Source organism: Morchella sextelata (assembly GCF_020137385.1).
Source record: "Morchella sextelata strain SCLS chromosome Unknown scls_4, whole genome shotgun sequence".
Taxonomy (NCBI): Eukaryota; Fungi; Ascomycota; class Pezizomycetes; order Pezizales; family Morchellaceae; genus Morchella; species Morchella sextelata.
In genome coordinates this window covers 2232914-2255097 of record NW_025408619.1, presented here as the reverse complement: position 1 = coordinate 2255097, position 22184 = coordinate 2232914, and the positions used below count along the sequence as shown (strand labels likewise).

The following is a 22184-nucleotide window of genomic DNA, read 5'->3' as shown; positions in this document are numbered from 1 at the left end:
TACCTGGACTAGCCTTGCTTGGTCCTAATCATAGAAACCAAGTGAATAGCTAAACGGGGTGAGTCATCATCACTTCCACAACATATCTAATATAAGTTGTTACGATCATAAATTCAATAGATGGCCGCGTATGGCAACGTCTTCGGGCTTCAGGGTGTTCGCGGGCTCGTCTCATGGGAATTCTTAATGACCAGAGACCTCGGCATAATCCACATAACAAAGGTTTATTATAGTTATTCGCTGGTATAGATAAACGCCTTGGCACCTTGGCACCTTGTGCATGATTAGAAGCGGGATGTTCGGCCGTGGGCTGCAAGTTGCAGAACGTATAGATGGTATATATTTGTATGGTATGCAATAGTGGTTCCTTTTACAAACGTCACGAAAGTACGAGTAGATAGCGTATGTAGGTGCATGCTGAGATTTGTAACGCAATACACACTCTGAAGAAAGCTCCCCTTGGATCCCGCAGAGTTTTTATCACATCTCATACTAACGCAAAGACTTGGAACATACTATCTATAGCTTGTTCTCTATCTATGTGCTTCTACATCCGTTTACCCCTATTCCGGCTCCTTCACCGTGCCCAACCTCCTCCATGGCCAGTTTATATTACGCTTACAATGAAGGAGGCGAAAACTTACCCATGAATACATGTACTGTTAAAGAACACGAGGGTTCACACAGACTTACAGAGAGTACGAGACACATCACGTCATCAATCCCACCGCATCGTCAATGATTGATGTGTTGCCTTAATGAGACTTGGTCCCTACATGTCTTGGTTTACTACTGTCTCGATATGGTTACGTGATATTACCATCCTACGGTTACTGTGGACTCAAATCCCTCTCCTCATACATCAGAGCCATCAAGACAGGGTTCCCCCCGGATGGCCCCCCCAAATCTCCACCATACGATCTCTCATCCGACTCCGACCTCACCTCGATCCCATCAAGCTCAGACCCCTCCACAATATAAACAGCAGCATGCTGCAAGGCCCGCAAACACCACAACCATTACAACCAAATTATTTCTCTCTGTTTTTCCTATGTCCTGAGATAAAATTGCGTAGCTGGTATGAAAGTATAAAGCCCGAGGAACAGAACAACCGAATCTCTAAGTTTGCTTTTCTGCGGAGGGAATGTCAGGATTTCTTTTCAGTTATTGCTTCATATTTATATCTTCCCTTTGTTTACTTTCTTTCAGCGGTAAGGTTGGGGAGGGGTGTTGTTCACGCCATAGCATAGGCTCCATGCGATATTCTTGTATGGTGCCCCCAGTCTTAAAGGTAACATGAGAAAAACGCCAAGTCTCGAATAACTTTTCAACCACGATTGATATTAAAAATATGGAAAGAGAAAAGCTGGGTACCATGATGAAGAAGAGTTTGTCTTTCCATATTTTTAATATCAATCGTGGTTGAAAAGTTATTCGAGACTTGGCGTTTTTCTCATGTTACCTTTAAGACTGGGGGAACCATACCCAGAAATAAATGAAACACTGATATAAAAAAAAAAGAAAAAAAACTGTGGACTCAAATCTGTACCGGCCAATTGATTGCGGCGCGCTCAAAAGGAAGCATTCTTTTTCTTCTCGATCAGTGAAAAGCTGCCGCACAGCCGGCTTGAGACGTGTGATAAGTAAAGTTAGTATCCTACATAACTGATATCTGTTTGTGCTTCTCGCGATCGGTTTCACCAAAATTCCTAAGTAATTGGTCCAATCGCTCAATTTATATACTTACTGAAACCCAGAGTTTCCAGTTCAAATTATAAGCTGTCAAAACCCACCAATCAACTTCCTCTATCAGTATGTATGTAGGATACGCGTTGCATATGCAGCCACTAGATTTATCTACGTACCTAGCGTCATTACGTTGATGGCTATTCAGGTGGCCCTTCCAGCGTTAAATCCTCATTCCATCTGCAAACTCAGTCGTTCTTAGATTTTTCTCACCTGAAATCTACACTAGACTGACGACAAACCCTAGGGGTGACGTTAGACATTGCTGTCTACATACATGTATTCCTGGCCAGGAATGCACGAAAAAGCCAAAAATTATTCAACGTAGCTTCTGTACCGGGACGGGGGGTGAAAAGGGCACGTCGAACAAATAATCTTCAATATTGACTACTAACAATAAATACACGTTGTCTAAACAACGTAATAAATGTCGATCTCCATCTTCTGCACATGATTCGCCCAACCCGGATACTAACACAGTCAGCACTTCTTGGAACAATATTCTAGAATCTAATTGATGAATACCTACCATAGCTCTCGCTACAACCGATACTCTATCTCCTGCCTTCATGCTCCTGACGAAATCACCTCCATATCCCGAACCACCCGCAAGCTGTGACCCGGGGCGATCATCCCAACTCCACACAACTGTATGGCTCTTGGTTTCGGAGCTAGCCCGAACGTTACATTGAATATGGCATCTCTCGCATGTTTCTTCTGTATTTCCCTTGGATATAGGAACAGTTTTCCACCCAAGTTCGAATTGACGCGCGGACAATACGTCTCTGCCCTTGATGTTGATGGGGTTTGTCAGTGGCGTTGCTCCCCTAGCTGCTGCAATAGTGACTGGACGCTCCAGAAACGCCTCGAACCAGGTAAAGGATCCTTCATAGATGTCTAAATACTATCAGTAAATAAAGAGCAAGACTAAGATACCGATAAACCCCCACCCCGTCCAGGATTACTACTGCTCCATCCTTGATCATGACTCCAAATCCTAAAAACCACCTTCCTCGCCGGTATGAGAGTCCTCACACAAACCCCACCAATATCTACCCCCTCTGTCTCGCTCTCTGGAATAAATGTTCCCGGCAGGGGCTGGCTCTGCAGACACAGTTCCTCCCCGTTATTTCGGACTATAGTTCCCTCCGCAAGCTTGATGGTATTGTGGGGCCAGTACTCGGCAAAACTGATGATCTGGTCGACTAGTTCAATTGGGACCACTTTTAGAAAACATTTTTTGACTGATAGGACATCTTGCAGGGTGGGTTGATGGTTATTAGCGTTATTGCTAGTACTTGAGGCCATTTTATTTCTGGATTTGATGACTGGGTTGAGGAAACGAACGATGGAGGCTATCATAAAGCTACTCATTCTGAACAAAGGAAGGATATGTATGAAGTGGGATTTGGGGGGGGGAGGGGAATATGTTTGTTTTATGGCTTCAGTATTGTATTGTTGGTGTTTCCTACTTAACATGCAGCCACGTTTACCAACCACATGCTGGCTGAGCTGCTTATCTAATGTTATCGTTCGACAATCTTCAGCCGCATACATGTATGTACATGCATTCTCGAGGCTTGGCGCCCCTAGAGATCTATGCACTGAATTCCCTTGAATTGATACAATCAATTTGTAAAAACTTACTCGGGAAGAGAAGTTATTCCGTGTATGATAATTCAAGTACCTACGGAGCATGCATCAAGTATCACTCGGGCTTGGCGTACTTATACGCTAATTGACGGTTCACAGCCTCTCACTCGCGTATTAGCAGCAGCATGGCACATGTTGGTTTCAGACCTGTTCTCCTTGTGTCAGAAGGTGGTTATAATGAAAGTTTCTCACATTCTAATACGATTCCAACAGTTATACGAGCACATAATGACCCTCTATTGTGTTCTAGTCAAGCAAGTAGCCAAGTCTCGTATACTTCATTTTAGACTCTCTATTCTCTTCACATACCCACACGTACAAGTATAACGTATTTAGAAAAGACAAATTGATTTTTAATTTATCGATCTTACGTATACAAGCTTACAAAAAAATGATATAAAAATTAATAAATCATTGAAAGAAAGCATACTATAATTATTGCGCGCCGTGAAACCTCTTTCACAATACTAAACAAAGGAAATCTTCTCATCACAGTTTAAAGTGAACATACGCCTGACGAGAATTGGCGACTGATGAAAATCCTCAGACTGAACAACGAATACCGAAGCCCTCACACTGGGGAGTGTCAGGATTGTGTTGGAGAGGAAGGAACTAGAACCGGTGTCCCGACCTTCATTTTCCTTATTCGACCACGACCTCAACAAGCGCTGATCCGACTTAATACTGTAGAATCTTCAAAGGCCGAGTAGTGAATTGTTGCGAGGATCACACTACTTCTCTCACGCGGAGAGACACTGGTTCTCCTCAACTAATAGGGCCAGAGGGGTATTTCTACTATAGCCTCTCATCTCACACTTTTGACCCGATGCAGAGTGAAGTGAGCGACATCTTGAATTGGTACCGGTGTAACAGGGTCCTACAGTCATATCAATTAGCCAATTGCATCAGTATTCTGATTGGGGTATATTACCATCCCATATGCCACCGCATTCAAATATACTCTATGAGCTTCACCTATACTTGAGCCAATGAAAAATCCGTCCAAATAGCTCTCATCTGTAGTACGCCAAGCTAACCTGTTTCCCTGCCACACAAAATTTCCGCTAGGGCTCTCATCCGGAGTGGTCTCCCATGTCAATTCCAGTGCTCCTGTCAAAAGAGGGCTATCTCTCTCTACTACATGAAGGTATAATCTACTGTCGTTGGGGATAGTTACAGCTAGGTGCCTTCTTGCGATATCATTGTTGTGTGTTTGACAAATTTGCAATTCGCCACAAGAGTTTTCTGGTCCTAGCTGGAGGAATCCGTTCTGAGCTACGTTTCCCGTTCGTAAGCAGATTGTATTGAAAAACGGAGGTGTAAAATATACATACCTGGCACCTGAATAAATTCCCTGTATGGCCTTCGTGGCTCCTCCATAGAGGCTCTTAGTTTGAAACATACCAATTTATCGCCCACAAGTGGTAGACTTGACAGATTATGGATGTACTGTGAGCATTTCTGCCTAATATTTGTCTGGTACCACCATGCATAAAGGCACAGTAATACCAGCACACCCAAACTGCACCCACCAGTTAACATCCACACGCTAAGCGCCATCTTCCGATCCAGTTCTGTATCAGTCGCTAACTGGACCATGAAGTTTCCATTGGGATTTATAAAGCTTCTCACTCCAGCTTTGCATATACAGTTCCGGAAAACCCCGGTAAGCTGCATGATCGTTCCACCAACCCCGGAAAGGAATGCCAACATGAATGCGAAACCTCGAAGAATATTTATCAACTTTTTCGCCCACTTGGGCCAGCCGGGTCTTTTTCCTATTGTCTGTCTAATAACGAAAATCCCAATCAACTCAACTTGGGAGACCCAATATAAAAAGAACATAAAACTCCTACAACCAAGGCCAATTTCTGGAGTCTCGAAAGAAACCAGAAATGCAAGCCAGCAAGGAGCTGACATAAGGATTGCTGCAGAGAGACCTGTAAAATATATCGATGTGTTGGTTCCTAAGTATCCCTCCAACCCATTGGCTTTGGCCCATTTGGAGGTACTTACACCACGATCCCAGATGGATACGGGCTTGTACCTCGAAAGAAACACTTCGCTTGCACTATCCCCACGGGTTTTTGGCGGAGCGGTTTTTGAGACTATGCCTTCGAGGGCAGCGGGATTATTGCAACCTAGTAGGCACTGTATATAGAGTTAGTCGATGGTAGAAATGGGAGCTGGGGTATAACTTGACTTACTCCACAGACAATTGCTACTATCACAAAAACTGAGTACCAGATACCGAGTGCAATGGCGTGGGAGGTATCATTGTCTCCAAGATTCTTCAGCGCATCGATTAGCGCATAAATGAATGATCCTACATAAAAAATCACCGGCGATCCAACAACAGCTCCGAAGGATCCCTAGAGATAATTGCACTTAGCATTGTCATTTCTCCAAAGGACGAGATGAGCCTTCATACCTGCGATTCTAGCAACGAGTGTAACCTTGCCTTTGCCTGTATCTCTGATGCGTTTACAATAAATTGCTCCGCGCCCTCCTTTGGTTTCCCTTCCTTTATATTCAAATTTCCCAACAACAAAGTCACCAGTATCCTCCTCCTCCGCAGCTCCCTATCCACCTTGGTACCAGTGCCTTCGGGCTCGTGTAATGTTGCCAATTCCCGCAAGAGTCTATGGTCTAAAAGCATTTCATAAAGCCCTCCCACTAGTATTGGTCCTGCACAGACAAAGACAACCGTAATCCATCTAAGTGTCTCCACCGTCACAATGACCATTGCGAGAACAAGGTTCATGGACCCCCGCGCTGTAAACCAATCCTCTTTGAAAAGCCTCCCGGGAATTCTTAGCTGCCAGCCCCTGGGAATAGAAATACTGAACACTAAGGCCGGGATAAGGAATCCGACCAGTGGGCTCAATATTTCATTTAAGTGGTTCCTCGACACGCGAGATGGTTGGAATCCTCCGCATTCTGCACGGCACCAGGTCAGGCTGACATATATGGGCAGGGCGGCGTCTTTCCCATCATCGAAGCTGGCACCACAGGTGTACGTGTTATTATTTTGAGAGTTGCTAGTGAAATAAAACTGATCTCGGGCCTTTTCACAGCACTTATGAAAGTCTGCGTATTGAATATCTGCACTCGCAAGCGGAAGGTAGACGAGGAGGTCGAATAGTATAAAAATGGGCCAGATATAGGCAGGTTTTGAGAATGTACGCGTCATAGTGTTCAGCAGGCTTGCCTTCTTCTAGAATTCTCTGTATATGTATTTAGCCTAGATTGTGAAAGTAAAAAGCTGGTAGATTGTAAAAGTACAAAGCTTGGGATAACGTCTATAAAGATGTGTAGTCTTTCTTGCTCATTATATACATATTATATGCAGTGAGGCTCCATTTTTATTCCAACCTCAAAATCTAGGCAAGAATATCTGATATGGGTCATATACTACATGTAATAAGTGGCATTGCAACATAGGAATGTATACATGTAGATATAGTAGGGCAACCACTTTATCAAAATTCCAGTCATTCGGTCACAAACACACAGGTATCATTTGATCAGCTGAAATAAAGCCAGTGTTCGCGTACAATCTTCTCCCCAAACATCCCCCCCAATCTGGTGGGGCATTATATCAGGAGTCAACTCAATTAAGGATCAGGTCGCACATGGTAAGCTAAGGTAGTACATTATACCTAGCAACCTCCTATCATCTGAGTCGGAATATTACACTAGTTCTCGTCCTATGTCAGGCAGTAACACAAAGCACCTGGGCTCGCTGAAACAGATAACCAATCAAACAAGGCTGTGATTGGACTCAAATAAAGCATGATGTTCTGAAGCCTTCACCAGGAAGTAGGGGATGCTCGGCTATATATTCATAAAGCATAAAATGAGGCGAAGTTAGGGCTGTGGCCAGTCAACACCGGCGAGAGCTATGGTGAACGGTCATAAGTGCACATGATGTATAAACTCGTGATCTTGGTGAGAATAAGCGAGAAGTAGGTACAGGAATTTGCTTAATCTGGGCGTTTGGATAATTTATTGCCTTCAGTTGCATAATAACATGTATGTTTATAACCTACATCTTAGTCTTTAGAAGCTGAGATATGAACGTGTTGTACATACATGTACATATTATGCCCCGGGCCCTAGGACATATGCGAAAGGCCCCAGGTCCTGATTTTAGTAATACATATAAATATATAGTGGATAGGAGTTATTTGGGCACTGCCACGTATCTGCCTTGCAGAATGTGGCATTTCTAAGTTCTTACGTTCTTTAGCTGAATGAGTGAGTCTGCCAATGCTAGTGTGTGTGCAGATGATCAGAGAGAGTGCTTATCTTCATTGATATTCATATATTAATTAATTGTAGGCAAAATTAACCCTCGCTTAGGCAGCACTCAATGTGCATACATCTATTTCGCACATTGATTTTAAACTGCGGATATAATATTCATCCGAACCAAGGTTGGTATGAGTAAGGGGTTATTCCTCTAGGTTCAATGTCAATCAGTGGGGGCCGGGAGCCCTCTAAGGAGGAAATCGCTCCATATATACGTCATAAATCTACATTCAGGTGTTCGGCGGTAAGATCATTGGCTCCGTGGTTTTAAGGTTAACTGCGCGCGCATCGATAGATACATGTATTCTCAGAAGTTCTGTCACGGACGTTATGTAGGTACTTTGTATACATGTACTTTGCATCCAAGCAAGGATATGGCCGTCTGATATGATATATACATGTATGTGATGTAGGTCACTGTGGATTAAGGACACAAGCATTTACCGTCGGTAATAAGAATATGAGTACTCGCTTATCAAATGTGCATATTTGAAATGCGAGTACATGTACTTCCCTTGCACACACGTCTTTACGTGTTTTCTACCCTTCCACAAATACAGGCTGCTACTAGTGCTTACATGTTTTATTGGTCGTTGACTGAGCGGGTAAGCGCGGTACACACTTGGAATAGTTGGTAGCAGCCTTGCAGTAACAATGGTCAACTTTTGGATAAGCGTGTCGAGAATGTAACGATAGCGCTATCCCCATCAAAACGGTGCTTACTATATGTAACCCAATTATATGTAACTATATTGTGGTCACTCATAGCCGAGTGAGGGCCTATGAGTCCACGATCTGTCACGTACACACAGTACATCTAGAAGCTGCGACCAGGGATTAACTGATTGTCTAGATTCAGGGCAAAGGACTTCTGTGCCGCAGAGATTGCCAAAGACATGTAGCTCGGATACATCGAAAGGTGATAAACAATGGTACGGAAGCCCTTTGCCCTTGGATTTAACATGGCTCATGGAATCCTGAGACTCTTCCATATCGATATCAACTCCACAGTACGTCGTGTAGTGTGTACATGTAGATCAACTGCGGTCACCAAGGTTCGGTCGGTTATTTAACATTTCGCACGGTGCCCGTGCGCACGGAATTTCGAAACTCTTCCACAACGTGTACTACATGTATCCATGAACCACTAAACTCCAGCATTCTAGCCCCGTTAACTCCGCGACAACGACTATCCCATATTAGATGATGTCATTAGCGGAAATCGAATTGCATCCCTTAGTTTCTACGGATTGATTGTATAATCTTCAAACTTTTGAAGCTCGACCCTTATATATATCGACATGAACTCATGTCAGTTCTCAATTCCAATCACAATAGCAATCAAATCAACACTTCGGATTAAACGATATATAGGCTAAATTTACAAAAATCATGACAGTACTACCCACTCGCCCACTCGGAAGAAATGGTCCGCAGGTCAACGCCCTCGGACTTGGTCTCATGGTACATTCACATTATCACTTAATTTTTCATTCGGTCTGCAATATGCTGACCTTTGCTAGGGATTGAGTGCGTTCTACGGAAAGGTGGACTCAGATGAGGAGCGTTTTAAAGTTCTCGACCGCGCTTATGAGCTTGGCGAGAGATTCTGGGATACCTCTGACTTCTATGGAGATAACGAGGAGCTTATTGGAAAATGGTTCAAGAGGACTGGTAAGAGAAAGGACATCTTTCTCGCTACCAAGTTTGCGGCAACGGTAAGCAAGTACCTACTTCCCTATTTGTGGTGTAAAAGAGTGGTGCTGACGCAGGAGATGGTGTTAAGACGAATACAGGGGGGAAAGGTGTAAACATAATCGTGAGAGGCGACAAAGAATATGTGCATGAGGCATACCAAAAGTCAATCGCCAGGTTAGGGGTAGATTATATCGACCTTTACTACATTCATAGGTACGGCTCCTTCACAGTGTTGGCATGAGTAGCACTAACAGCGTAGGTGAATACTATAGAGTGGACAGAAATGTCCCCATCGAGGAAACAATGGAAGCCCTGGCAGAGCTCGTAAAGTAAGCTCTTCATTCGTCCCTCCAGTGATATCTGCTAATTATCTCTAGAGCTGGCAAGATTGGACACATTGGTATCTCAGAATGTAGCGCTGCCACTCTTCGGCGTGCACACGCTGTCCATCCTATCGCTGCCCTACAAGTCGAATATTCCCCCTTCACCCTCGACATTGAGAATTCCACCATCAACCTCCTAAGTACCTGCCGCGAGCTTGGTATCACAACAGTTGCGTACAGTCCGCTTGGTCGTGGAATGGTAACAGGGGCTTACAAGAGTCCCGACGATTTCGAAGAAGGTGACTTCAGGAGGGGCCTGCCGAGATACTCTAAGGAGAACTTCCCGAAGAACTTGGAGCTGGTGGAGAAGTTGAGACAGATAGCCGACAAAAAGAAGTGCACTCCCGGACAATTGACGTTGGCATGGTTGATGGCCCAAGGGGAAGATATTATTCCGATTCCGGGGTATGTATTCCTAGTCTCTGGATTGAAGAGACGATACTAATATTTGTATTGACGCTTAGAACTAAAAAAATCAAATACCTGGAAGAGAACGTTGGCGCATTGGATGTTGAGTTGACTGCTGAGGAGGTTAAGGAAATTCGTGAAGCCACCGAAGCTGCTGAGCCAGCTGGCGAGAGATACATGGCTGGGTCAGTGTCCTCCCACTCTCTAGCACTAGATATAGTGATTTTAGAATGCTGACAGTTAATGATATAACAGGATTGCCCACACTTTATACGCAGATACCCCGGAAAGGAAGTAGAGGGGGGTGTTTTATCGCGTACAATGCGTACCATCACTGAAATCGAAACGGTCATAAGTCTTCATGACCCGTGTCTGGCAATCACATTGCATGTAGATATTTGAAGAAGCGGAGGAATATATAGTTAAATACATAAAATGCACATCTCTAAATATTTCCGTATTTCACTATAAGAAATTCAAATATAGTGATCTATACCATATTCTGCTGAGGCATGATATATATCGATAAATCTACTGGGTAGACTCCAAGACCAAGGACTGGAGTCTCGGAATGGCATGTGTCAATAACTTAGTCTCTAATAGCGTCTCTAACAAACTCCACCCCGTTCTATTACTTTACGAGCCTCTATAAAATCTATTTCTTCTCTAGCGCCGTCTGTTCCCTAACCAACTTCATGATCTCGTCCATAATCCCCGGCATGGGAACTTTAGCTGGGCTCCCCCTCTGGTCGACAAAGAAATCCCTATACACCTTCTTGTCCTCAAATGGCGGCTTCCACTCCCAATTCGAACATCCCAGCCTCTTGGGCTTAAACCTCAGCTCGCTTAAGATCACTTTGTTGAGTTGCGGGCGACCTAGAGTACGGATGGTACCGAGCGAGATCTCGGCACTAGGCGGAAGCTTCTTGACGTAGCGGGCGACCATCTCGCGAGAAACTCGAGCCCAGGGAGGGAGATGGAGATATGCGTGGGTCACATAGGGGGGACTGCGCATGACGAGTGAGTTGAAGGCTCCATAGGAAGATGAGAGGAGAGCATGTACCTGGTGTATTGCATGAACGCTATGGGGATGGTGCCGGCAATAATAACTGCAATTACAATGGTTATTCTGGCTTCGACTCATGCCTCTGAATAATATATATAAGGAACGCTTACTTCCCACAGGAGCCCAGTAGCCATAATCAGTCTCGACGCCAACCGACGGGGCGGCAATGAAGGTGCAGAACCCCGCGACAAAGAGTGTCGCCAACTTCAGTGTCGCCACAAATACAATCCTCTGACCAGCATAGTATACCAAAATCTTGTCGCCCAGGCCTGGGATCACAGTCAGTCTTCCATATTTCCCTCAAATACCCCGGGGGAGGATGTCCTTACCTTTCGCGGTAATTACAGCGTCGTCCTCTTTCATCCCCTTACGGCCCCAAAAGTTCAAATTGCGGCATTGGATTCGGCTGGTGAGTGAGGTGGGCTTTGCTTGGAGCCGGATTGCCCGTAGCAATGGTGTCGGTCTGAAAATCATTTTTTGGAGATGTATGAGCTCATCCTGGAAATTAGTGGGGGTTTCAGGGTTGTTGAGCGGAAGAATGTCTTTGTTTTTGTGAGTGAGTGATCTCCGATGAATGTAGAGATGCGGATACTGATCTGGCCAAGTTTGAACATGAATGAGCCTTGCCCTACATAACCCTTACCCGTTCAATTGAATAGAGCAACTGATAGACCATGATTTACGGATTTTTTTCCACAATAAACACAAATACTCTAATTATAACCCTAACCCTTCTTCGGATATGAGCATATTTGTCCCTCCCGATTGATTGATTGACAATTCATTCGTGTACGCAGCCCATAGGCTATGACACTTGTCCCTCCCTAGCAGCAATAAGATATGGTTTGAAAATACTGTTTTTGTACCAGAAACATACAGATAAAGCTAACCCCGGATGACCTCAACTAAAGTACAGGAGTACAAGACACTTTATATAGGTATTTGAACTTGCTGAAAAATCCCGACTCTCTATCATTATCATTCGCATTATACAGATAAACTCGGGTGTGCTCTACTATTTTCGATGACATATCCACAAAGATCAGCTCTTTAGAGAAAACCCGCAGACGCCCGCTACCGCTCTTGCCACCGAGAAAGGGATCGTGGACGCGTCCATCATTCCCGACGCAAACATATCATCCAAAAAGAACGGCAAGCTCCAATACAGCCACATTGTCGTCCACAGAAACCCTACAACCTTGTGCCACACCCGCACCTCTGCATGACCTCCCGTAGCACGAACATACCATGAAACCACTGCTTCCTCAAATAAAATTGCGATAGCCTGGGAAGCAAAGAAGAATATGGTACCAAGAGGGAGGCCATGATGGTCTGGACCTAGCATCACTCGCAATGGGAGTGCATGGAAGATTCCGGAGAGGGTGAAGGTGAGGATAAGGTGTACAATTGCACCGGTTTCGTCGGTGAGTCGAAGCGTTCGGACCGCAAATTTAGCATAGGAGCTGAGAGTCTTGGTTGTGTCAGTCCTTGAGATTCTTGATACGAAGTTTAGAGGAACCCTACCCTACGGATGAGTTTGTGCCAGAAGCAACCCCATACACGTCTCACAGTGAAAGCGTCCCAAATATTCCCATACAATGGTGGCCAGTCCTATGATTAAGATTTGTCAGTGACACGAAAATAATAAGCTGATGTGGATTCAACTCACCTCCGGGCGACTTAGACCCAGACCCACAAACGTGATTGAGGTCAATAAGTGATTCAACTGAATTCCACAGAACATGACATATGCCGCTGCCGCTGTAGTCGCGAAACTCCAGATGAAAGGGTGATCACTCAGCGGAGTATAATCCCCACCAATCGAGCCAACATGTCGGTGTTGGGAAACCAGGAAACTGTGAAGGATATCATATCCTAGACAGAGTTGAATGAACTGGATAGCGTGGCTCTTGACAAAGGCTTTCCTTGAACGGTATTCTCGCTTTCCCTCGATGCGTGCGATGCCTTTCACTTGGTAGTTCCAATGTATCCCTTTACCTCGCCCATTAGAGACATTCCAAGAGGGAGGGAGTGCAGGTCTCACTTACCACGTGGATTAAAGATTTGGGCGGCACCCCACTTCAACTTCTTCCACCCAAACATCCCATATCCTAATGCCTCGCCCGGCTTCTCGCCAACCCTCCAGAACACCGCCTCCGGAACACTAAACAACAACCGATCTATGGTGGCCAAATACGTGGGCCACGCCATCCCCAGACCATAGGTAATCTGCGGGTCATCGCTGACCTTTTCGGAGTGAAGAATCACCGCGCAAGCGACGATGGCAGAGACGAACACAATGGAGCGCCCTGGGAATGGAGGCGACCATAACGAGAGTATTTGGAGGCCGGGGAGGATTATGAAGGCGGTGATAGGCGATATTAACATCTTTCCGGGCGGCGCGCGCGTGGTGTTTGGAAGGGGCGTCACGTCGGTCAGGGGTTAACGCGATACCTCGTGGGTCTTGGGGACCATCACGCCAGAATGCCTATGTGGATTAGAGTAGGGGTAGAGTAGAGTGTGTATGTTGTACTTTGTGTGAGTTTTGATTCTCGGCACGGTGCGTCATTGGTCCCTGCATTTCTGGCCAGCTATGTTCGGAATTTATATGTTCTGTTCCTTCGGGCTCCAGAATTGACATCCCTGCCACGCGGGATGCCGAACATTGGCTTCGACCGCCGGGGTACTGTAGGGTAGGTCGGAATCGGTATCCCGTTAAAGTTGTTCAACATACTACATACTCCTAAATCGTGGATAGAGATCGCTCAGAACCATCCTCAAGGTTCCACAAGAGACCATGAACTCATCTCTTATGTCCTTATTCACAGACAGCAGAACAGATACGCTGTTTCACCTGGTGTGGTCCACGAGGCATTGACGCTCGAGACCTCGCCTCGAGAGAGCTCAAGGCATGGGGGTCGACGAGGCGAGCATACTCGAGGAAAACCCTCTTGCTCGCCTCGAACTGCTCGAGGTTAGGCAATCATAGTATTAGTGGCATATATTCAGTAGGGTTGATATTTCCGATAGGAACATTAGAAGTTTTCCCTACATTTGCATACCAGTATCACAATAAAATGCAATTTTGACAGATCTAAACATAGTAATTACATGTATCTGCCTCGAGCCAGCTCGAGCACCTCGAGGCATCACCTCTCTTTGCATGAGCAAGCAAAGGCATAGACCATACGAGGCAGAGGCACCTCGAAGCACTTGCCTCTACTCGCCTCGAGCAGCCTCGCGGACCACACTAGTTTCACCTTTTATGGGGAGATTAGTTAGAATCGGACGCCAACACGGCCCAAGTTCTTTCTTTCAGCCTTCAGACGCATCACAGACTTTGGAGATACTTAGATGTAATTTTCCCTGTCAACGAGGCCACATTCACAAAGCTACTTACGATTCGTTTGGGAAATTCTAACAGCGCTTTTATGGGCTCGGATTTATTTTCACAGATTCTTTGTAATTAGAGGAGGCACCGAGTTGCGGATAGATTGATAACAGGGCTGGTAAAAAAAAAAACCGTTTTAACATCACAGGCTTTTCAGGGCATGCTTTGCTCATATGAATGAATGGTTCCAGAGGGGGTCGAACCCTCGACCTTGGCGTTAACATTCAACCCTTGAGGGGTATGATATTAGCACCACGCGCTAACCAACTGAGCCATGGAACCGTGACATGCGTGCAAATTTAGTGCTTTTTCAATCATTGACATACTACTCAATTGTCGGTGACGGTTGAAGCTTGAGTTTGTCGAGTTGTAAAAGGTTCTGTTTTACCCTGTAGCTTTCTACCTCTTGGATGTAGGCATCGATCACCACTTGAGTTGAAACATTCATCCACTGTCGAAAATCCAGCAATATATATGCTGGATAGCCGCAGAAATGCCCAGAGTGAATCACTTTGTCCGTGCTGGTTCTCCACCTGTCGAGTTCTTGTTAGACGTCCAAGGAATCAGAGTTCGCATAGAGCCGTAAGAATAATTGGCGGTGCTGGGGTATCTCTCGTAAAATCCCTCTATATAAATCAACAGGACTTAATTCTACGTGGGTATATATCTACACGCGCCGTACCCTAAAATGTAACACTCCGAGATGTAGTTGTTGGTTCACGCCCTCAAAGCTAAATAGAACAATCAACTACTTTTTCAATGTTATGCCTGATCCACCGCCCACAAAATATGAATAGAATCCAGCTTACTCAGCTATAAGAATCACTGCTACCATCAAATCGCTCACTCATCAACCTGTACACTTTCCATACACCTCCAGCTCCAATCGTCGAGTTGAGATGACTTCAGTCGGCTTGGTGGTCTATGCCAGATATCAAGAATCAATTCCTATTACACCCAAGTTAGAACGTGTCCTCATTGCGTTTAAAGGAGGGGTCCGTCATTGGAGACAACCAATGTTTCCACCGGTGGCGAATTGCTTTCGTGTAACAGGTACTGAATAGCCCCCGTTTGTTGGGTAATCGTTTCGTGGCGACCTCAAGTGTTCGTCAATGCAAAGGTCAACCATTGCATCCGGCCGCGGCCGGGGATTTTGTATTTTAAAGATATCAAAGACGTGTTGAGTGATGAAGCAGCAAGGGCTGTTCATAGATGGATTTCCTTATGCCGAGGATAGTGTAAGGCTGGCGAAGGCGCAAGGCTTTCAGCGCCGATTTGGTGAAAGTTGGAAGGTTGTATGCATGTAGATATCAAGTATACCCGATGTTTAAAGCGACAGAAAGTATCCAAACAGCTGTAAACCAAGGTAACTCCGCGCAGAGCTTGGTGTATGATGTAGGCACGTACAGGTGCATTAGAGTGTTCTAGTCTAAGTCCAATCCGCTTAGTGTAGGGCCTGTCCCTACAGCATGCGAGAAATTTATGCAGCTGGTCCGCACACACGTGGCTTTCATACAGAGAGACAAAACGTTCGGTTCGTCTACCCTCCAGCTTCATGAGTCCATTCTTAGCCTCAGTCCATTTTTTTGGCATCTCTGCCGAATAGTGGATTAAGCCCCGAGATGAATCACTAAATCTCACTCGGCATATAATAGCAGAAGGAACTCAACCTTTATCCCTCCCAAGTTAACCTAGCGGATACTATAGCACTACTATCGTTTCTACCCATATCACACCAGCTTACTGTCGATACTTTTACGCCTTTATATTAAATCGGGAGGGAGTAGTCTCATCCTCGGGGGGTATTTTGGGCCGATAAAGCTGCGGCGGGCGTTTTTGAATGAGTGTAAAGGCGATGGGGGGGGGGGGACACGAGCTCAGCACTGCCACGTATATCGTTATCCGTGGATTATCTACCCTCTCAATACCTGTCACACGTAGTATGAGGGCAATAATAGGATTCTCAATTTATCTTTCTTCTAGGTGCCAGACAGAATGAATAGCAACAACGGCACGCCATCATATTCAACAGAGGCCCTTAGAAGGTCGGTCGTAATCACGACCTCATCATGATCACTCTATATATAGGGACAACGATGTCCTGGTAATCATATCTTGACCCTATATTACTCCTAATTCTTAGTCCTTCTGGGTCCTGGTTGATTTATAATGGCTGGCCGCAGTTGAGAGACATCGGTCGAGTGATTACCTATGACCCAATTAGCTGGTTGGGGCGGTGCTATCAATATACCTTCAGCTTTCTTACACACCCGCTCGTTCAATTTATGGTTCATTATATTCTTTATACGAGAACATGGTGCCCCTTTGATAGAAGTATAATTTGATAGTTAACCTTTCGCTCTCAGTATATCGTACTAGTACAACAACATCGGCGAAGCCAGTAGCTACCTAAACCTATCATTCCCCAACACCATCTATTACCATTTTAAACACTACATACAAATTTAAGATTTTATAAACCAGCCCATGGAACAAGCCAGTATGAAAGCGCTACTTATTTTCTATTTCCCCTTCTTCTCCTTGGTCGCCATCTCCCTCCCAACCCTCGCCGCCTCCTCCTCAAACCTCTTCGCGCATCTCCACCCCTCAAAGGCACACGTTATCAACCACTTCATCCATGGCCCGGTGTACTTCCACCCAGGCAACTTATCAACCTGATGCTTCCTGAGCCTATCATTCATATTCATGACATCTCTACTCTTCTTGACTAGTATGGCGGCATGCACCAACACCGCCGCATTGAACTTCCACTCAGGCTCAAACAGGATCTTCAGCACATCTGGCCCATACTTAATTTGCACAAATATCAGCACAGTCAATGCTACAAACTGTAATATCGACAGCCATCCCATGTAATGATCTGGTAGGAGGTAGCGGGTGACAATAATATCACTGCGTCCTTCATTGCGACGGGTGGCCTCTTCCTCCATCTCGCGGATGCGCGCGGCGCAGACGGTCTCCCATTCGTATTGCTCGCCCTCGGAGGCAGAGTCGGAGGGAATCGGGGGCAATGGAGGGGTGAAGGCAATGGTGGCGGTACGTGGGAGGGGATTGGCCCAGGGTTCGCGGAGGGGCTGCGAGTAGGTGACGGTCATAGACTTAGAGGTGATTTTTGTTACGAGAGGGTTGAGAGGTTGAAAGGCACCATCGTGGAATGTGAGGAGGGAAGAGAGATAGGCTGGAGGCAGCTGGAGAATGATGTTGCGTACGGGGATGGGGTGCTGAATGAGCGTTGTGGGATCCATCGTTGCGATATGTAGGACCGTAGCACTGGGTTTGAGGGATGATAATAGGCAGTCGACGCAAGGGACAGATATTTATGCAAAGAACTGATAGGGCTGTTAGGAGAGCAGGAGAGCAGGAGAGCAGGAGAACAGAACAGATCTCAAGAAGGAAAAAAAATATATCTTCACTTCCGGCTTCGCTAACTCTTGGTATGTAACATCTTTATCGCCAAGTCTTTTCCAAGACCACACGTGGGGCCTGGGGGAGACAGCGATTGGCATCCCCCCAACTACAACTATCCTGTGCTACATACCACCAATTACCACTGGTAGTTATATTTCTACTGTGCTACAACAACAATGTTTTCCTTTTTACAGCAGTGGACCAGTCTCCCACGCTTCTCGTTCAAGCTTCATAAGCGCCGCTTGCTTGTGCGGGAAGGCAAATTCTTTTTCTTTGTAGAAGCCCGCTTCGGTTAGGTATCTGATGAACCTGCAATTGATGTTTAGCCCTGCAGCTTGAAACAAACTAAGTGGTCGCGCGACCCATTTCCCTCATGGGGATAATAGTAATCAATAATTTATAGAGACAAGGGAAGAGACTCACTTTTCATTATCAACCCTTGGTTCCAGCATCACAGTCTGCGTCCTTGGATCATCCAGAAACATATCTACCACCAGCATCAATCAGTATCACTAACTCTCAGCACCATATATGCATGCCAATCATCACAGCCAATTAAATTAACACTCACAATGCACCAAGCTTGAAATCCAGACGCCCACCCTATGGGGCCCCCTAAATTTCTGCTCCCCCACCAAACAATGCACACCCCTCTCCCACGGCCCACAGCCTGTCGCAAATTTGCCCAAGTTATCTTCCTTCACCCAATACACTTCAAAATACCCAAATGGCTCGTTCCCCCAGAACCCAATCACGGGATAACAATGCCTACTCTCTAGTCCCTTCTTAAGGAATCCCCGTGTCTTTTCAACATCCCCACCGTCCTCGCCCCAGAACTCGGCGACCCGCGGATCGTTCATCCACCGGTGAACCAGCTCCGCGTCAGTCTCTGCAGAGGCCAGGCGAAAGCTAATGAATTCCTGCAAGGACGGAACCCAGCGCTCGTAGAGTATGCCTTGTTGCGGACGTGGGCGAAGAGGATGGCGGATCCCGTTGGTGATGGTGTATTCGAGAGGCTTAGGATAGAGGCGTTCGTGAACAGCCTTCCAGGGAACTTGCCAGAACGACGAACGGGCAGCATATACATGGACCTCCGCGGTCGGGGACGAGGAAGTGTACGAGAGTAGCCCTACTGCAGCTCCGAGTTCCACGCTTACTGGATCAGAGAAGAGCCCGGTGGTGGTATTGATATTGACAACCCAGGGTTTTCTCGGGTCCTTTTTTGCGGCAGGTTTAGGTGCAGGGTGGCAGAAATACCAGTAGAGGGCTAACCACAGCCTGTAGACCGCTGGAGACGAGTCAGGGTTGTGGCAGAAGAAGGTAATTGTGTCAGAGGTGCTAGATGGGAAGTCGGTTGGCGAGCCGTGAGTTACTTCTATGGAGCCTGGGTACTCGGTTGATGAGCCGAGTGCCTCAACGGAGAAGCTGAGGTGTGAAGACGCGTCTTTACGGATAACGAGTGTTTGGCCAGTGGGGAGGCGGAGGTTTGAACCTGCAGTCGGGGAGGACATTGCGTTTGTTTTGGATATTGTAGTCGTGCGTGGCTTACTGGATGACGGGTATATGGTAAGTAAGTCTATAATCTATAAACAGTATTAAGTCATCCATTCTCGTAGCACAGGAAACCTACAGGCAGCAGTGACAGTATCTCGTCCTTCGTCAGTTTAAAAACTCAATTGCAAGTTTCCAATGCACACTCCCCCATATTAATACCCCGCCCTTCTGCCCTTATCCAATAGCGTAATAGCGCCAGGGATTCCCTACCAACTAACCGGGTTGCAAAAGAAAGAAGGGAAAAAGAAGGCCCCTTTAATTTCTCAAGAACCGGTGATGGTATCATTACCACTAACTAGTTTTATCAGATCGTACGATAATCAATAAAATGCCTCATTCAATGGAAGAAAATTTGATCTGATAATGATAACTACATAACATGTAGGTTTCGTCTTGAGAAGTGTCTCACCCCCACGCTAATCTAACTGATAAGAGGTGAACGCCACTTTTGTGGGTAAACCATTTGTCATTGGTAACAGGGCTTGGGCAAGATAGGAATGGTGGTTGCCTGCAACGTGCACTCAAACTACGAGTAAGGGGGCAAAGGTCGTGAGTGGGAAATCTCGTAAGGTGCGCATGCGAGATAATGCGATTCATAATCCAATCGTTCGTACACAGGACCCTACGGGCACATATCGATAAGAATAGATCACGAAATAATCTTGCGTGTGCGGTCAATGTCACATCTGGTATCCACAAAGAATTTGCTACGAAGTCCATATTCGAAAATTTTGAGGATGCTCTTGAAGCTCTTTAATCCGCTATAAACATCTACGAAGAAAAGAAAGAAACAGCCCAAACACCAATCAATCAATCAGCCAAAAGAAAAATACTACTTATGAAACATGAAATAAAACCTTGCCACCATTAAACCCATTCAACACACTTATCTCTCTTTACAACCCCCCACGGAGACGAAGTACCAAGTGTAGAGTCGATTCTTTCTGAATGTTGTAGTCGCTCAACGTACGCCCATCCTCGAGCTGCTTACCAGCGAAGATAAGGCGCTGCTGGTCTGGAGGAATTCCTTCTTTGTCCTGAATTTTGCTCTTCACGTTGTCGATGGTGTCTGAACTCTCAACTTCCAAGGTAATGGTTTTTCCAGTCAATGTCTTGACAAAGATCTGCATACCACCACGGAGACGGAGGACCAGATGAAGGGTAGATTCCTTTTGAATGTTGTAGTCTGACAGAGTACGACCATCTTCAAGCTGCTTTCCAGCAAAGATCAAGCGCTGCTGGTCTGGCGGGATTCCCTCCTTGTCCTGGATCTTCGACTTCACATTATCGATGGTATCAGAGGACTCGACCTCCAAGGTGATTGTCTTGCCAGTAAGGGTTTTAACAAAAATCTGCATACCACCACGAAGGCGAAGGACAAGATGTAAGGTGGATTCTTTCTGGATGTTGTAATCAGAGAGGGTTCGTCCATCTTCAAGCTGCTTACCAGCGAAAATGAGACGCTGTTGGTCCGGTGGGATGCCCTCTTTATCTTGGATTTTGCTCTTGACATTATCGATAGTGTCCGATGATTCGACCTCCAAGGTAATGGTCTTCCCAGTCAGAGTCTTGACAAAGATCTGCATACCACCACGAAGGCGGAGGACAAGATGGAGGGTTGATTCTTTTTGAATATTGTAATCCGAAAGAGTGCGGCCGTCCTCAAGCTGCTTGCCGGCAAAGATAAGACGCTGTTGATCTGGGGGAATGCCCTCTTTGTCTTGGATTTTGCTCTTGACGTTGTCGATCGTATCCGAAGACTCAACCTCAAGAGTAATGGTCTTTCCGGTCACTGTGAACTGTTAGAGATGGCAAGGTAGAAGCAGGAGTTTCATGGAAACCTACAAGTTTTGACAAAAATCTGCATTCCTCCACGTAGGCGAAGAACCAAGTGAAGGGTGGACTCCTTCTGGATATTGTAATCGGATAATGTCCGACCATCTTCGAGTTGTTTGCCTGCAAAGATGAGACGCTGCTGGTCCGGGGGAATTCCCTCCTTGTCCTGGATCTTGCTCTTAACGTTGTCGATAGTATCTGATGACTCGACCTCAAGGGTAATGGTCTTGCCGGTGACTACAAGTCGTCAGTATTCAATATTCGCCACCAGCCCTTTGGCACGAAGGGGAGAAACTCACGAGTTTTAACAAAGATCTGCATGGTATTAGTTGTAGAAGGAACTTTGTGAATATAAGGAGATGGTGATTGCAATGAGATAGGTCTTTGAGGACGAGGGTGGAGAGGTTGATATATGAAAGATGTAGGAAGGAACGAAGAAAGAGAGGGAAGGGGACGTTTTTAAGAGTTGGGTGGCTGGCTATGGGCTCAGACCCATTCTACAGGTTTGTGGCTGAATAAGCTGCGCATGAATCATAGAATAATCGCGAACGATCGAGAGGCAACTGATTCCGCCCCTGCACTGCCACCTGTAGGCAGGCAAAACTAACAACTCAATTTCTAATCTACTATTAATTGAACCCTCCCATTGACAAATTTCTGGATACAACTAGCTGGTTGCGTCCTCTCAAAATGCTGAAATGTAGCT

The 22184-nt window shown here is 45.8% G+C and overlaps 8 protein-coding genes across 8 annotated transcripts; 1 reads left to right on the top strand and 7 right to left on the bottom strand.

The window, feature by feature from the left end:
• Positions 1 to 2157: 2157 nt before the first annotated feature.
• On the bottom strand, positions 2158 to 3120 carry H6S33_010492 (uncharacterized protein; the record flags this gene model as incomplete). Its single annotated transcript, XM_044841883.1, has 3 exons — positions 2158 to 2217; positions 2276 to 2643; positions 2697 to 3120. 3 exons carry the CDS (start codon positions 3118 to 3120, stop codon positions 2158 to 2160), a joined length of 852 nt encoding a protein of 283 aa, XP_044697635.1.
• Positions 3121 to 4204: 1084 nt separating this feature from the next.
• H6S33_010491 (uncharacterized protein) lies at positions 4205 to 6592 on the bottom strand (the record flags this gene model as incomplete). Its single annotated transcript, XM_044841882.1, has 5 exons — positions 4205 to 4276; positions 4331 to 4674; positions 4734 to 5550; positions 5607 to 5771; positions 5831 to 6592. The coding sequence occupies 5 exons, from the start codon at positions 6590 to 6592 to the stop codon at positions 4205 to 4207; spliced, it is 2160 nt and encodes a 719-aa protein (XP_044697634.1).
• Positions 6593 to 9105: 2513 nt separating this feature from the next.
• H6S33_010490 (uncharacterized protein) lies at positions 9106 to 10500 on the top strand (the record flags this gene model as incomplete). The annotated part of the gene is made up of 7 exons (XM_044841881.1): positions 9106 to 9177; positions 9237 to 9431; positions 9500 to 9585; positions 9642 to 9740; positions 9789 to 10199; positions 10259 to 10387; positions 10458 to 10500. 7 exons carry the CDS (start codon positions 9106 to 9108, stop codon positions 10498 to 10500), a joined length of 1035 nt encoding a protein of 344 aa, XP_044697633.1.
• A 357-nt stretch (positions 10501 to 10857) lies between these two features.
• Positions 10858 to 11742, bottom strand: H6S33_010489 (uncharacterized protein; the record flags this gene model as incomplete). The annotated part of the gene is made up of 4 exons (XM_044841880.1): positions 10858 to 11209; positions 11266 to 11311; positions 11379 to 11537; positions 11598 to 11742. The coding sequence occupies 4 exons, from the start codon at positions 11740 to 11742 to the stop codon at positions 10858 to 10860; spliced, it is 702 nt and encodes a 233-aa protein (XP_044697632.1).
• Positions 11743 to 12310: 568 nt separating this feature from the next.
• Positions 12311 to 13656, bottom strand: H6S33_010488 (uncharacterized protein; the record flags this gene model as incomplete). Its single annotated transcript, XM_044841878.1, has 4 exons — positions 12311 to 12739; positions 12793 to 12879; positions 12938 to 13260; positions 13317 to 13656. The coding sequence occupies 4 exons, from the start codon at positions 13654 to 13656 to the stop codon at positions 12311 to 12313; spliced, it is 1179 nt and encodes a 392-aa protein (XP_044697631.1).
• A 3525-nt stretch (positions 13657 to 17181) lies between these two features.
• Positions 17182 to 17925, bottom strand: H6S33_010487 (uncharacterized protein; the record flags this gene model as incomplete). The annotated part of the gene is made up of 1 exon (XM_044841877.1): positions 17182 to 17925. The coding sequence occupies one exon, from the start codon at positions 17923 to 17925 to the stop codon at positions 17182 to 17184; it is 744 nt and encodes a 247-aa protein (XP_044697630.1).
• A 351-nt stretch (positions 17926 to 18276) lies between these two features.
• On the bottom strand, positions 18277 to 19599 carry H6S33_010486 (uncharacterized protein; the record flags this gene model as incomplete). Its single annotated transcript, XM_044841876.1, has 3 exons — positions 18277 to 18397; positions 18512 to 18575; positions 18660 to 19599. 3 exons carry the CDS (start codon positions 19597 to 19599, stop codon positions 18277 to 18279), a joined length of 1125 nt encoding a protein of 374 aa, XP_044697629.1.
• A 939-nt stretch (positions 19600 to 20538) lies between these two features.
• Positions 20539 to 21799, bottom strand: H6S33_010485 (uncharacterized protein; the record flags this gene model as incomplete). Its single annotated transcript, XM_044841875.1, has 3 exons — positions 20539 to 21434; positions 21488 to 21715; positions 21778 to 21799. The coding sequence occupies 3 exons, from the start codon at positions 21797 to 21799 to the stop codon at positions 20539 to 20541; spliced, it is 1146 nt and encodes a 381-aa protein (XP_044697628.1).
• Between the last annotated feature and the right edge of the window lie 385 nt (positions 21800 to 22184).